General features: G+C 36.0%; 2 protein-coding genes across 2 annotated transcripts in view; one reads left to right on the top strand and one right to left on the bottom strand.

The window, feature by feature from the left end:
• Positions 1-3,357: 3,357 nt before the first annotated feature.
• alp3 (alkaline phosphatase 3) lies at positions 3,358-8,971 on the bottom strand. Its single transcript, XM_027138746.2, has 11 exons — positions 8,829-8,971; positions 8,333-8,449; positions 7,976-8,091; positions 7,521-7,695; positions 6,779-6,951; positions 6,487-6,627; positions 6,064-6,133; positions 5,650-5,784; positions 4,391-4,582; positions 4,150-4,266; positions 3,358-3,679 (listed from the first exon to the last, which is right to left on the bottom strand). The coding sequence occupies exons 1-11, from the start codon at positions 8,890-8,892 to the stop codon at positions 3,486-3,488; spliced, it is 1,494 nt and encodes a 497-aa protein (XP_026994547.1). The 5' UTR covers positions 8,893-8,971; the 3' UTR covers positions 3,358-3,485.
• An 8,301-nt stretch (positions 8,972-17,272) lies between these two features.
• LOC113637899 (chloride channel protein 2-like) overlaps positions 17,273-17,423 on the top strand; it is a 15,453-nt gene continuing 15,302 nt past the window's right edge. Inside the window, exon 1 of the mRNA XM_027138845.2 lies at positions 17,273-17,423. This exon is cut by the window's right edge and continues 47 nt beyond it. Within this exon, the coding sequence (XP_026994646.1) occupies positions 17,417-17,423 (7 nt within the window). The 5' untranslated portion in view covers positions 17,273-17,416.

The raw sequence follows: 17,423 nt of genomic DNA, 5'->3' as shown, positions 1-17,423 counted from the left end.
GGCAAAGAGAAAGAAAAAAGATAAATAAAGAAATCAACTGCAAAAGGAAAGCAATCTCTCTCTCTCTCTCTCTCTCTCTCTCTCTCTCTCTCTCTCTCTCTCTCTGTATTGGTAAGCTGTGTTATAGCCCCTCCTTCAGGTAAACGGGTGAATCCTTGTTTTGTTTAGCTTTCTATAAATGTTTAAACTTTCAAAACCAATTTTGAATAATAAATGAACAAAAATGACAGAAATCTGTTAATATATAAGCATTTTACAGTCAAACGAAAATCACATGAAGTGATGGCATTGTGGCAATTTATTTAATTTAGATTTTCCTTGATTTTTTCCTCCCCCAAAGTTTCTCGCTTGTTTGCACTTTGTTTAGTTGGTTAGACATCTGCATGTTGATAATTTACATTTTTTGCATTTGGAAAACTTTATTTTTTATCAAGAGATATGTATTACATTTATATCACTCATCAGTTTAGGGTTAATGGTCAAGCTTGGTAGTAGTTTGACACACAACCATCTGTTCATTTGGACAACATATTAAACATTTGGTCTTAAACTAAGGCAGCAATACACCTCCTTTCTTCTTATACCCTGTTCAAGCTCTTTTGTTTACGATGCTGGCCAGCTCTCAATATGTAAACCTGCATTACAGCCCAGAGTGCTATCACAGAGATGGTACCAGGGATGCAGAGCTGGGCTCACCGTTTTGACAAAGAGGAAATTCAGACCATCAATCTCTAGGATTACTATTAAGGGTAACACGAGGTCCTTGGTGAACAAGACGGATAAGCATGATGCACTTATAAAGAGAATGTCTGCATGAGAATGATCTGGACAACACTGTTACTTCAGTATGGTGTTAGCAGACACCATTAATCAGTAAGAAAGGAGGGGGGATTGCTGTTTTGTTTAATGAAATGTGGGGTAACCCTGGACATGTTGCCATGAAGGAGTATCTCTGTAGACAATTCTCAATTCTCAAGTCTCAATTCTGCCCATATTCCACCAATTTGTTGAATGAATTACCAGAGAAATTCATTCAACAGTGGATTAGTGGATCAGTGGATTAATGCTGAAGCTTGTGTGTGCCAATGTAAGCAATACATACAGCTCTACTTCCCTTCACTCCTTGATAGATCAAAGGTAAATATTTTCCTGTTGTTCAGATGCAACCAGTGACCAAAGGAATGGTGAGGAGGTAGACACAGAAAAAAGAAGCTTTGAGTTTGGAATTCACAAACTACGACGCACTATCAAGCCCCATGGGGAAGACATGAAATCCATGACAGACTACATTACACATGACATTATTTTCTGTATTAATTATACTTTACCACTTAACACAGTATGCTATTTTTTTCCAACAAGAAACCAAGTGACCTGATAGAGCTTTTAAATAAGAAGACAGGTGGAAGTTGAGTTGTGGGTCATCCAGTTGCCCTCATAACCCACCTAAAGAAGGTGCTAGAGAGGCTAGTGCTGGTCCATTTTGGGAAACAACTAAACACAGCACTTGACCATCTTTAGTTTGTAAACCAACCACAGATGGGAATGGATGACCATCAACCACCTACTGCTGGAGGTATTGTAACAATCATACACTTTGATTTCTCAACTGCCTTCAATACCAACAGCCTCTTCAGCTAAAACGCAGATGAAGTGGCTGGATCCTGGATCATGGCTATTGCTCTGACAGGTCCCAGTTTGTTAGATTGGGTAGAAACATGTCCAAAATGGTGGTGAGCAGCAAAGGAGCAAATGCAAGGGACTGTTCTGTCTCCAAAGGACTGTCACAAGGGACTGTTCTCATGCCATTTGCAGATGTTCTCTGATGGCTCTAAAGGGGTAGGGTGTATTAAAGTTGGACAGGACGCACATGCAACCCCCCTTACACACACACACACTTGTTTTACATAGTATGTTAAAAATAGCTGATCTTTAAACATGGTGCATTATTTATTAACACTGGATGGAACACCATACACCACCTACCTCCTCCCAACACACACACACACACACACACACACACACACACACACACACACACACACACACACACACACACACACACACACACACACACACACACACACACCTCTTCCTAATTAGGCAACGTGTGACCCACTGTGTCTTTAAAATCAGTTTCTATCCACACACTCAGTACTCATGACTCATAATACAAATTATTCAAAATCATTTAATGATTAATAATTTAAAGCATTTAATGTGCTTAAAAAATAAACTAACCAGTTAAAAATGAAGCTAAATTATTATTATTATTATTATTATTATTATTATTATTATTATTATTATTATTATTATTATTACAAAGAAGTCTAACAGAATACATATTTTAAAACATAGAATATTTAGAATATTTTAAGAAAAAATATGAATTTATTCTTGAAATCTTGTGTGGTTATTATTTAAGCACTGGCCCTAAAGAGCATGATCTTAAAGTAATTAGTTGTATTCTATTCAAATATGTGATACTGTTATATTATTATTACAAATATTATATTTGTTAAATGCAATGATATTGTTTTTTACTCAAATAAAACTGAATTGAAACAGTGTTTTTATTCTGCGCACACTTATCGTTTTTGTATTGTATTGTTATTGTCATTTTTTTCCCCTTTAATCTGTGCTTGATTGATGCACTAAAATGAAATTTCAATTTAAAGTTAGTGTTACACATTTAATATATTAATGAATTTCACTTAATGTTAAACTCAGCACTATCATGTACCATTTACAAACCATAAACCTAAAAAAACATTCAGTAATTTTAAACAAAACAAAGGTAAATTGTAAATTGTTACAATTTAAAGTTATGTAATTCTAGTATGTTTATATTATATATACACTGATTTTTAAACTGTAAGGTATATTTAATTTGAATGGTATTTTAAGGTTTGATATCATAATTAGATATTAATATATTCTTAGATTTACGTAAATAACCTAAATGTTAATATTTATGGTAGCATTATATATTGTATGAAAAATGAGCCTTGGGCTAAAACATAAAATTGTCAATCATTAGTACTTATTATGGATTATTATATGTACAGTATATACTAGTGTAGTACTCCTTTTATTATGGGTTGTGTATCTGCACTAAAGTTTATTTACAATATCTTACTACAAGTGTAGGTTTATGCTTAATTCTTGGTGCTTAAACCCCTTACTATGAAACAAAAAAACAAACAAGTAAAATTTTCTTGAAAATTGCTCCAACACTATAAAATCACCTTAATTCAATGCATCCATGTGTGTATACATTTCAACTATAAATATATACAATAATTTACTGCAGATTTTAGGTGACTGTTATATTTTGATACACATGAACCAGCAAGGTTTTTTTTATTTGGTTAAGGATTAATTTTTATTACAATTATGATTAAAGGATCAGAATGAGGAACTGATTATACTATATTATACTATATTATACATTGATTAAATCAAGGCATGTATGGGACAGAGCTTCATGCAGTGTAGCAGTGATTCTGATTGGTTCCCACACAGGCTGCATAGGCCATGGCATGAGCAATGTAGTTCTGCTCATTAATGCCCTGAAAGAGATGAGCCATGGGTCCTCGAGCCAACACGGCCACATCCTCACCACCATGAGTCTCCGTATCGAGAGGAACCGCAGCCAGCTGCACGTAGTCCTTACTCTCTGAGACAGACAGACACAGAGAGGACTTTATAATTAGACTGTTTACCTAGTGGCATGAGGCAAAATAGGCAGATAATTACCAACAGCACATGTTGAAGCTATATATTTTCTTACCCCACAACAATTAAGACAATTAACAATGACAAATTTCTGTATATTGAATGTCATACATTTAATCTGTTTATAGTTATGTTTAGTGCTTAAGAAACAAGTTCCTGTTGTCACTTTCATTATATTATCTACACCAGCTACATCTCTCCTCACCAGTTTCTCTTTTCTCTCACTCTTTATTTAAGAAAAGAAAGAAACAAAGAGACTTTTAAAAAGCGTAAACTCCTCTGTCCCGAAGATGTGGGAAAGTTACAGCTTCACCTCTGACCCTGGATACTAGAAATGTTACGCTGCACTAGCTAGGCAGTTCGGTAACGTGTGTGTGTCAGAATATGTGTTGAAGTGTGTGTAGCCCTCACTGGTGTCCACTTTGCGAATGTCTGGTCGTTTGTTGTTGATGATTTTGTGTCCAGGGCCGTTTCCGTACATCAGAGTGGTATACGGGAGCAGGTCAGTCCCGAAAACAGGAGATTTACCTTATACGTGGATAAACACAAAAAACAAAGGGTGTTTAATTAACATTGTCTTCAGCCAGAAGTTCCCAAAGATGTCCCACAGCTCCTTTATCATGTTGGTATTTTAAAATCTACACACACTTACCCAGAATGCTGTTTCCTCTGAAGGGATACCCATTAAACGAGAGCGAGTGGGAGTGGTCAGCAGTGACAACAGTTAGTGTCTCTTCCTCATTGGTCAGCTCTAGTGCCCGGGCAACAGCATTGTCAAGGGCAACAGTCTCATGTAGTGCCATAGAGGCACGACTAGCGTGATGTCCCTGATCGATACGTCCACCTGCAGCCACAAAACTCTGACAACTGATACGGTTCACTCCAGTGTTTTACTCCTCTTACACCAGAGCAATTTAAAACTTTGTTGATCTATTTATAATAATGTTTAATGTTCAACAACAACTTTGTTCCTGTTCTTACTTACATTATAGAAGCTATTAACAGTCGGTACCTCACCTGTTAAAAAGTGCAGACACTTTCTTACGGTGTCCGAGAAGTGCAAAACATTTGTTATTTTTGGATTTGTTAAACATTTGGATTTGTTAATTTGTTTTCAGATTTGTTAATGTTTTCGGATTTGTTAATGTTTTCGGATTTGTTAATTTGTTTTGCACTTCTCGGCCACCGTACTTTCTAGCTGTCTGTATAATTATTGAATTTTTCACATTAGAAATAATAGTAAATAATAGTAATATATGTATTCCACTGGAAATTAAGAAAAATGAAGCATAATAAACCAATCAATTTTATTTAAAAACAATATTGTGATGCAATATATTTTGTGTTGATCACAAGACTGATATCATATTTAACAGCTCGTGAACTTATGTACATAAAACTTCCTTGATTTTTTTTTTAAATGAAATTCCCTTATTTGTGATATAGATAAAGATCTGCTTATATTGTATGTTTAAATTCATAGGTTTAAACTATGTAGCACTGCTGTATACTGGCATTATAGAATAGTGTTTAACATTATTATATAACCTAATTTCTGGCAAAACAAAAAAAATATATATTTTTTGTGCTGTTTCTGAATTCTTTGTGTAACTAAGATATTTTAAAACCAGGATTGACACCGATTTAAAAACATTGCCATATTGATGGAGTGAATATTATTTTTAATTGATATCGATTGGATGAATCGATTTGATTAGTTGGTAGTTTGTAAAGGAAATAACGAATAATAAAAGAAATAAGAATTAACATTATTATTAATTTTATTATTTCTACCTTCTGCTCTATGTTTATGTTCTGTAAAGCTGCTTTGAGACAATGTCTATTGTAAAAAGCGCTATACAAATAACCTTGAATTGAATTGAATTGAATAGTTTGTTTGATGAAGCTTACCCTCCACCAGCAGAAAGAATCCTCTTGGGTTCTTCTGTAGGATGCGGATGGCTTTCTCTGTCATCTCCGTAATAGATGGATCTGTGAGTGGGTCTCTCTCCACCTCGAACCTCAGGTCACCGGGTTCAAACAGGGCTAGAAGTTATGGTAAAAAAAAATCAAAGACACTGAGCAAGTTACATTCTAGCAGATATAAACAGTCGGGTTTTTTTTCACCTATTCATCTTCACCTCTTTTCTAAAGAAATACGCAGTTTTTCATGTTACTGAGAAACTCCTCAGTCCTGAAGATGTTGGAGAACTTAGCTACATAAATATTTCCTTGCAAAAGGGAACATTTTCTGGAAACCTGTGAGGTCCTTCTGACCAATGTTTATTACTCTATATCAATAGTAATTGAATATATAACACTCACCCATAAGGTAGTCTGTAGTCTTGGGGTCCACCGCATCAAACTCTGTCTTATTCCACACATAGTGAGCGACCTACAGAGCACACGGAAAAAGAAGCCGCTTTAGTTTTTGTCCTTGTGCTGAAGTTAATGTAGGAATGTGAGCTTGTGGGCACTGTTTAGCATCATCACATAACACTGTAGTGCCTTTAACAATGCCAGAATAAGTCTGTGTTAAAAAGGTCTAGTGTATAAGCTCCAACTTTAATCTGTAGGCCACACAATTACCTCTTACTGTCTCTCTTTTTCCTGTCTATCTCTGTATCTCTTTACAGTATGTCTCTTCCTTCATTTTTACCTCAGTGTCTCTGTCATTTTCTCTCGCTTTCCGTCTGTCTCTCTCTTTTTCCTTTTCCATTCACACTCTTTCTCTTAGTCTCTCTCTACCTTTCTCTCCTTCAGGCTGATCCACTCATTTATGAGGTTGCGTTCATCCTCTCTTGTGCCAGCTGATTTCAGGTCAGTGGGGTACTCGGGGTCCACCGTGTCTTTAGGGGTCATGTACTTACGGCCACCACCAATAATCACCTATAAACACACAAACACACACACACACACACACACACACACACACACACACACACACACACACACACACACACACACACACACTTTTACATTCAGTACTCACACAAAACCTTTATGTGACTTCTGTTTATATCCAGACTCACACACTCACATCAATGTCGGTGTTGGAGATGAGCTGGGAGGCAATGTCAGTGCAGCCATCTCTCTTGGCCGCTGCGGGCATGTCTGCGTCACTGTACCACTTCCTGCTGGCACTGTGGGCGTAAGAAGCCGCTGGAGTGGCGTGTTGTACACGGGTCGTTGTTACTATGCCAACTGACTTTCCTATGCACACACACACAGACACACACACACAGACACACACACACACACACACACACACACACACACACACACACACACACACAAACACACACTGATTGAGTTACTGTGAAGTCAGGATCTCTAGAGGATCTTACGCTATTAAAATATTATTAAATTCAATTCTGTGTTCATAAGGTAAATTTAATATATTGTTTAATATTATTATTCATATTGAAGACAAATAACATAATGATAAAATAAATAGTTTTAATCAACATTAATATATTTCTGTGTTTCTATAAGAAGAAAATTGTGTGGGAGCCAAAAAGAGAGGCAGACAGACAGATGGAGAGACAGATAGACAGAGAGACAATCAGGGAGACAAACAGAAAAAGAGAGGCTGACAGACATAGAGACAGACTGACAAAATGGAAAAGGAGACAAGGAAAGTGAGAGAGAAATACAGCCAGTGAGACAGACACAGAGACAGAAAGTGAGACAGACAGAGAAGCAGACAATGAGGCAGACATACAGAGGGAGAAGGTGAGAGAGACAGCAAAGGAGATTTAGAGAGACAGGTGGGTGCATACCTGCATCTTTAGCCCATTTAAGGATGGATGTGACCTCATTTCCTGTCTGTGTGCGACACACACCATTCCGTGCAGAGGCACTCAAACCCACAACATTCAGATTTGTCTTCACTCCACACAGATATGCTGTCCCTGTTGCTGCGCTGTCTGGGATCTGAAAATCTACTGTGTACACCTGCACAGACCAACACACACAAACACACACGATGGATTTACATTTACAGTCACGGTATTTGGCAAATTGCCCTTTTTCAGAGAGACTTACATTTGTCTCATTTATACATCTGAGCAACTGAAGGTTAAGGGCTTTCCTTAGGGGCCCAGGAGTGGCAGCTTGTTGGCCCTGGGATTCAAACTCATGACCTTCCAATCAGTAGTCCGACACCTTTAACCACTGAGCTAGCACATCCCCATATTTGTAACAGAAATATTTGTGTGTGTTTGTGTGTGTTTACCTTAGCGAGACCGACATAAGGGAATGTGTCCATGGTCATGACAGTCTCCTCACCTGGACGTTTCTCCAGTTGGCCTTTCAGTATGCGAGCAGCTGTGATAGTAGTGATGCCCATTCCTTCACACACACACACGCACGCACGCACGCACGCACGCACGCACGCACGCACGCACGCACGCACGCACGCACGCACACACACACACACACACACACACACACACACACACACACACACACACACACACACACACACACACACACACACACACACACACAGAGGATCATCCCTAATCATAATGATTACTGTAGAGAATTAATAAAACACAATTATATTGCTTTATATATTCAACTTTTTTACCATCTCCAAGAAACAGAACAATGTTTTTAGCCACATTAGCATTGAGTTTCCTCCTGAGAGCCGAGTTTAGCGTAGCCTGAGCCTGAGATCTCCAGAACTCTGGGTTCTCCTCGTCCACTGCAAAAAAACAAAACAGAATAAAATATCTGCAGCATTGATTGTATACTAGAATATTATTGCATGCGTGAACAGTACAATACACACAGTACAATACACACTTTCTATGAAATCTGCAATTTTTTAATCTTGTTTTAATTTTGTATCTCATAATATGGATTTATTTATTAGAAAAATGACAAAAGTACTATATTCTGTTACCTGAAGCTATCTGAATTAAGATATTAAAATCAAAATTCGAAATGCTGTTTTGCTTAAAATGTAGAAGATTTCTTTATCCATGTGTCTACTTTATTCATGTGTAATATATTTTAAAAAAATAAAAATGTAGATACATAACATATATTAGCTAAAGAAGATTGCATTAAAAGTTCATTACTCTTTATGGACTTTCCAGAGGCAGTCAGAAGAAAGCACAGGAAACACACCAGGAACCGGATCATGATGTTCAGCAGCGATTGAACCAACTAACCAAAACATCTGGCTCTCAGCTGAAGTGAACGACTAATCACACTCCTAAATCATTAGAGATTACAACTGACCCCAGAGTGTCAGTGGAAAAAAAAAAATCTTTATTGCTGAGCAAAGTTCCACCTGTACAGTAACGATACATGAGCCAAGACATTATATAAGAGTCAAATATATAATATCAATAAAAAAGTTCATATACAGTGTGCAAACAAATCCCACCATGGATATTATAAATAAGGAAATAAATTCAAGCTCATTGAGGTAAAGCCCAAATTTACAATATTATACAGTCAAAACACAGCAATCATAATTTCATTTTTTTTTTCACCTAAAAGAAATAAAAGGTGGACAGTTCTTGGTAATCTGTTGAGGAAAATAAAACTGAGAACAGCAATAAATCAAAATAAATAATCTGCATCAAAATAATTACCTAACGGAAAATTTACATTTGTCATTTTTTTAAACTGGTTCAGTTGTTCACAGTCACATGACTTTATTCGTTTAAATATTATATTAAATTTATTAGAAGATTAATGGTCATTAATAATTAATGAAGATGTTTTTGTGGTTTTTATGACCTGCTATATTACACACTTTATCAGGAAAAGGCGGGATCAAAGGCAAGTTCCTGAGAGTGAGATGACTGAAAGGAGGTGGGGATTAAGAGATGAAAAGAGAATTTTTTTTTTGTTTGTTTTTTATTAGTGATAAAGAGCATTATGGTAAAACAATTTATATTTATATATTTATATGTCAAGTAAAGTCAAGTCAAGAATCTTTTATTGTCATTTTAATTATATATAGCTGACGCAGTACACAGTGAAACCTGGCACAAATTCAAATATTTCTTTTTACAATTCCCATTGTCTCAAAGCAGCTTTACAGAAGTGTAGAAACAGAAGAGAGAATAAATAAATAAATAGATAGATAGATAGATAGATAGATAGATAGATAGATAGATAGATAGATAGATAGATAGATAGATAAATAAATAAATAAATAATAAGGAGAAAAAATAAGAATAAAAATAAATAAATGAATACATACAATTAAACATTAATTTCAAAAATTCTAATTTAAAATTTATGATACTATATATCTATCCCTATCCGTACTGAGCAAGCCGGAGGCGACGGCGGCAAGGAAAACCTCCCTGACATGATATGAAGAACCAGACAGAAGGGAACCCATCATCATTTGGGTGACACTCTACAGTAAATAATGTAAATGTAAATAATGTCATTTCTACAACAGTTTATAATTGTGCAACCGAGTTCACCACAAACCACACACTAATTCCTTCCTGCCAAAGTCTTCAAATGATTGCTGATGAAGTCCAGACCATACAGCTGACTGGCAACAGCAAACAGTGTGCGACAAAAGACAGTGCAAATAAATAATACAAAACACTCCATTACAGATGCACACAATAGCACCAACCAGTGTGCATTCTGCATATTGTACACTACATTGTGTAGTGACATAGATGACAGGAGGGTGAAATTTCAGTGTAAGGAGTGTGTGAAATAATCTACAAGCTGCCATTAGAAAGAGAAACAAGAAAGTGTATATTTAAGTTAGTTACTTCATGAATAGGGTGTGATACCATAAATGGTTTAAGGTAAGTGGGTGTTGCTCTGTTTCATTTCATAGGCAAGCATCAATATTTGAAATCTGATGTAGCAGGAAGCTGGTGGAGACAAGGTAGCAATGGGGAGGTGTGAAAGAATGTAGGAAAGATGGGAACAAGTCAGATAGATGCTTTTTGGATCAGTTGCACAGATAAGCAGATAATTGCTAGCTGTCATTTTGGACACACAGCTTCTAGCTATACTTTTCAAAAAGCATTGATAAGATTAAAATGTTATGTTAAGTTTCACACACACACATACACACACACACACACACACACACACAATAATATATATATATATATATATATATATATATATATATATATATATATATATATATATATATATATATATACATATCACACATGCAAATTGAGTAGCTGTGAGTTTGATCAAACGTGTAAATTTTGATATGGTAAACATTAAAGGGCGCTTTATATTTAATGAATAAGACAATATGTGAAGTTCCATCACCATCTAGTGGTTCTGCCTAGTTTACACACATACTAGAATAGTATAGAACACTGTGTCAAATGCAAAAACATTTACAGGAATTTCATATATAGCACAGTACACAGTATGTCAAACATAAACATGTGCACCAATAATACAACACAGATTCATAACAATGCACTGAAGCAAACACACACACACACACACAAACACAAACACACACAAACACTCACGCACACACACACACACACACACACACACACACACACACACACACACACACACACACACACACACACACACACACACACACACACACACACATTTTTCAGTTCCAATGCTCCAATTCCAGTTTGTAATAAGTTGTGTCAGTGTCACACGATGCAACAAGTGTGTAATTGTTTATTTATAGCCAATAAAATTAGCTTGTATGAGCGTTCATCAGCTGACATTACCGCATGAATCTGACACTGAAGATGGTTCATGTGAGATAAAAAATGAACAAATTTCCATACGTACTGCAGTTCAGCACTCTGTGTTTCATCTAATTACAGCCACGATCATATCAGCACTCTAAGTGGACACTATAAACTTTTCCTCAGCACAGTCAAGGCTCTTTTGTTGCTTTGTTGTTATAAAGTTGAACCTTCAAATAGTTCCTAGTAATGTACACAGTAGCTTAGCTTTCATTTTCTGAATGTTTTAAAGCACACACATTAAGTTTTAGTTTTTAATCCTAATCTCTGTGGGACGAATGTCTGTGAATGTTATGTGCCCTCATGATATTTCTCTGTGCTCTGATTTATAGAGCATCAAGCAGAGAACCTTGTTGTGTAAATATCAGTTTCCAAAGCAACACCCTTACTTTTACTTCTAATTCTGTCTTTCAACTTCAACTGTTGTCTTTCAACCTCAACTCTATGACTGTCTATCAAAGCCTAGACATTTTTTATACTTAAATAACAGTTCATCCTCAGTTCTAATTCTACTGCTGTCTTTCAACCTCAATTCTACTTCTATTGCTGTCTTTCAACCTCAAATTTTATTGTTGACTTTTAAAACATAAACAGAAATACAATGCATTTAAAGTATTTTATAAAATAATTACTTTTTTTGACATCATTGATCCTACTTGATAGTCTAGAAAAATTTGATGAAGTTAAGGGAACATCCATCTCCTGAGTAAGGTCTTATTTGATTGATCATTATCATGTATGAATACCAAAGTTGGTGTTCCACAAGGTTCTTTTTTTGGCCCTCTGCATTTTTCCTTTACTGTATGTATGCAGTATAAAATTGTTTATAAATAAGATATTAGCCTTCACTGTTATGCTGATGACACACATATGTGTGCTACAGCAACACCTGATGAGAGGCACTAACTTAATAAAATTGAGGAATGTCTAAAGGTCCTTCCTCCAAACTTTATCCTAGGTAATTCTGACAAAACAGAATTCCATGTACTAGGACCACATGAGCCGGACATACTAGTAGTGCAGCAGTAAGAGACTTTGGTGTGATTATTGACACCAGTCTTTTTTTGTTACATATGTAAATAATATTACTAGGGTAGCCTTCTTTAATCTCTTACTCACTCATTTTCTACCACTTATCCTACTCGGGCCACGATGAGCCTGTGCCTATCTCAGGCGTCATCGGGCATCAAGGCAGGATGCACCCTGGACGGAGTGCCAACCCATCGCAGGGCACACACACACTCTCATTCACTCACACACTCACACACTATGGACAATTTTCCAGAGATGCCAATCAACCTACCATGCATGTCTTTGGGCCGGGGGAGGAAACCGGAGTACCCGGAGGAAACCCCCAAGGCACGATGAGAACATGCAAACTCCACACACACAAGGTGGAGGTGGGAATCGAATCCCCAACCCTGGAGGTGTGAGGAGAACGTGCTAACTACTAGGCCACTGTGCCCACTCCTTCTTTATTCTAAAAAATATTATTACAATAAAGAATAACATTTTAATTTGAATTTCATTTGTCACAGGCCTAATCATACACAGTACAACATGCAGTAGAATGCTTTTTAATTCAAATTCAAATTCAATTCATTTGTATAGCACTTTTAACAATTCACATCTTTACAAGGATATCGAAACAGAAGAGAAAAAAGAAATATATATATTCCCATTTATTAGAAGTGGTTGGTAGTTTCTCTCCTGCTTTGTGCTAAGGTCCACCAACTCTTTTTGTGTCTGACCTTTAAGAGGGAGTTGTTCTGATACCATATCTACAGGTTTTTAATTTCCTCTAGATAGGCCTTCCCATCGTTGTTGGTGATAAGAGCTACCACAACATTGTCGTCAGAAAACTTGACAATGGTTGTAAATTTACAGATTCTTCAAGAGAGAGGTTAAACACTGGTGCTAGTTGGTCACCACCAAGGACCTGACCTAAGATGCCTTCTGGTCCTGCTGTCTTCCTGATATTAACTCTCCTGAATAGCTTCCTTACAAAATGCCCAGAGATGATGAATGTGTGTCACCCCAGCACTCTACAGATGCATGCTATTTGTAGTGATGTGAAGCTGCCACCTCAAAGCAAGCGTAAAAGGTGTTTATCTCATCTGCCAGAGAGGCGTCCGCATTCACCGTTCTAGAGGATGATGTTTTGTAGTCCGTTATTGTTCTCAAATGTGTCATTATAAAATGCATAAAAACTGGTTTATGCATCTCTACATTGGATTATTCTAATGCCTTATTGTCTGGATGTTCCTGTAGGTGCATAAACAATCTTCATTTTAATCATATAGAGTCCTCTAGAACAAGAAGATATGAACTCATCACTCCTATCTTATATACACTGAACTGGCACACAGTCAAATTTTGCATTGATTATAAACCGTCCTATACAGCAGTAAATGGTCTCACACCACAGCACCTGAGCTGACGTTTTTTTTTATCTATGCCTAGTTCATTCAAAAGGTGCAGGCTATTTGTTAGTAAATCAAGTATTTAAGGCTACAACAAGAGCAGAGCTTTCTCTTACGAAGCACTACAGTTATAGAACAGGATTTCACTTGGTGTTTAGCACACTGACAGTCTAAGTATAAAACACATTTGTTTAATCAAATTGAATATTTTTTCTTAGGTAAAGGAGCAAATCTGGAATGTTTCTGGGCATCGAGTGTTTTGGTGAACTCTAATGTTTGTACACACACACTCACATGTTCCCTCAGGTTTGTTGATGGTGGAGTGATTTATGTCCCAGGAAGCCCTCATGTCTGTGTTACCTTCTGGCTCTCCCTTTAAACCATGCTGTTAAAGCTAGTTTTGTCAGAGTCCCTGCTAGCACTTTGCACACATTTGTACTCACTCACTCATTTTCTACCGCTTATCCGAACTTCTCGGGTCACGGGGAGCCTGTGCCTATCTCAGGCGTCATCGGGCATCAAGGCAGGATACACCCTGGACGGAGTGCCAACCCATCGCAGGGCACACACACACACACTCTCATTCACTCACGCAATCACACACACTACGGACAATTTCTGGATTGCCAATCAACCTACCTATGCATGTCTTTGGACTGGGGGAGGAAACCCCCGAGGCACGGGGAGAACATGCAAACTCCGCACACAGAAGGTGGAGGCGGGAATCGAACCCCGGCCCTGGAGGTGTGAGGCGAACGTGCCACCCACTAAGTAATATTATATGATTATCAAAGCATACCAAATATATTCTCTCTCTCTCTCTCTCTCTCTCTCTCTCTCTCTCTCTCTCTCTCTCTCTCTCTCTCTCTCTCTCTCTCACACACACACACACACACACACACACACACACTCACACTCACACTCATACTCCTGAAAGACTAGTGTTTCTCATCACTTCTGCTCACCGTACTTGCCTGATCTATTCTGATGTCCTTCTATTTGGAGTCACATCGCTTGGAGGCTACTTGCTGCTATAGCGATGACTTCACATGGATAGCCTGGCGATACATGACATTGCTGTGGATAGTACCACTTGGAAGGAGATGGCTTTGTATTGTAATTGCCATGATATTTTTCTGCTTTTCAACTTTAACTGATTTCTTTTAACTTTTACTTTTTTCCTTGTTGATACATGTTTTTGCATTAGGTTTTTAAATGTTTACATTTATTTGCAAATTTGAATTACAGGGCTGTTAAATGTATATAATTATAAATGCATACAAAACATGAGATTACAATTGTCCTACTATTTTTTTTAATCTAATTAAACTTGGAAGTACTTTTAAGTCCAAATTATAATTTCTATGTGATACTTACATACAATACTTAGGCAATTTAATTGAAACTTTAGAGAGAACAAACTGAATAAAATAAATTCTGTGAACAATAAACAATAATTGTGTAAATGGTACAAATACACTAAAACATCACTTAAGTATAATAATTGATACATACAAATACATAACTTTAATTACTGTGCAGTTACTCTGTAACTCTAAACTAAATTTTACTCAATTTTAGAATATTGACGTCAAACAAAAGCCACAAGCTCTGGCCTTCACACGGCTGTTACCATTCATAAGTGTTTTTATAGAAATAAATTTGCATTTTTTGTTGCTGTTGTTTTTTTGTTGTTGTTCTGGTTTGAAAGTCATGAACACCATTGTCACTAGAGAATATTAAAGAAAAGGTCCAGATAATAGACTTTAAACAAGAAACCTATAGAAGGCCAACTCATGAAGCCTCATAAGCTTCAGACTGAAAGGAAGTAAAAGGTGGAGAAACTCTATCATCTAAGTCAAAAGCTTGACCACCAATATACCAATCCTCATCTGAATCCCATCTTCATCAGCTTGTCTGTTTATTCTTAGGTTTTCATTGATAACCTATTGCTGAATTTGTAGTCAGATTGTGTGAGCTAGCCTGAGGCAATGTAGCAATGTTTCCTGCATTTCCATGAGTTATTGTTCTATTAAATATTCTGAATATGATAACATTCCCGTATAAATCACGCATCACAGTTACTATGAAAAGTCTGTTTCCTAATAACATTAACACATTTCTAATAAGAGACTTTCCTGAACATTGTGGTGAAAGTACTGATTGTTGTGTAAATTCTCAGTACTGGGTATAGTTCATGGAGTCGTAGAAGTGGACGTCTTTCTTCATGCTTTGTATTTTCATTATTAACACTTTGTTAATTCATCACTACAAAGCATTAATTAACATACTGTTTGGTATTATTTAAATATGCAAAGTGAATCAAGTAGCATTCAGTTCTGTAAGTGCTGATATTTTAATAATTTTTTTTATATTTGAATGCTTTATTAATCATGTTTTAAATTGTGGGTTAAGTTCGTATGGTTATGAACACATCGCATATGATGAACATATTATATAGTAGTGATTAACTCCTTCATATTCTTTATTTTTTTTAATTTATAATTCTGTATTAAAAGATAATATTTCAATTAGTGGCCATATTCTGTGTCTTATACATTATATATTTTCTTCCTATTGGAATGTTTTCCTTTTTTATGTCACTGCTGTTATTTATATCATTTTATATAATTTTAGAATTTTATAAACATATGAATAATTTTTCCTTTCTCTTTGTGTTTTTACGTCAAAACTGCAAAATTGTATTTTAAACTGTATTAAAATAGTATTAAAAAAGCTTGGTTTCACCAATAACGTTTAAGCTATGATTAAATATTACAGGTGACCAAAACCTTTCAAATTTGTAATCTGAGATGGCCTAAATTTTTAAAACAGCATATGATCAGTTAATGAATTGAAAGTTATGCTTTTTTTTTAAAAAAACATTAAATTCTTACAATTATCCACAATATTTGATATGTTGTGTGGCAATATTGCTGTTTACATGTTTATTCTAAATCTCAGGATATGATCAGAATTAATCAAGTGCGGAAACTAAAATAAAACAAAAACTTTCTGATTACTTCTAAACTTTGATTAATCTCATTTCTTAAAATGTCTAATATTCTAGTAGGAAAACCCAGTATGTTCATTCTACAGTATGTTACTTTATAAAACTGAATAATTAATAAAAATTGTTGAATTTTGTGTAATATAAAATTGCTATATGATATATAGTGACATATATTACCTTAAATAAATGGACATCATGTTAACTGAAAGCTTAGTGACATGACAAAAGAAGTGTGGAGACACGAAAACGTGGAAGTGTATAAAACTTTGTTTAGGCTACACACTTGGGTCACTGGTGTTTTCTTGGAGAAAAACTAAAATTAGATGTGAATTTGTTAAAAAGAAGGCGGCTGGAGGGATGATCCTCCTCCTGCCCCAGTCAACCACTTCATTGATTTTGTGGTATATAAAATGGACCATCACTGCATTTTAGCTTTTTGTGAGATGCTGTTTGAGAGTATTGAACTTTGAGTGTGTGTAAGTGTGTGTTTTTAATTTATGGCCT

Source organism: Tachysurus fulvidraco, chromosome 11 (genome assembly GCF_022655615.1).
Source record: "Tachysurus fulvidraco isolate hzauxx_2018 chromosome 11, HZAU_PFXX_2.0, whole genome shotgun sequence".
In the NCBI taxonomy this organism is placed as follows: Eukaryota; Metazoa; Chordata; class Actinopteri; order Siluriformes; family Bagridae; genus Tachysurus; species Tachysurus fulvidraco.
Note: the sequence above shows the minus strand (reverse complement) of the source record. Positions and strands in the feature narration are given on the sequence as shown.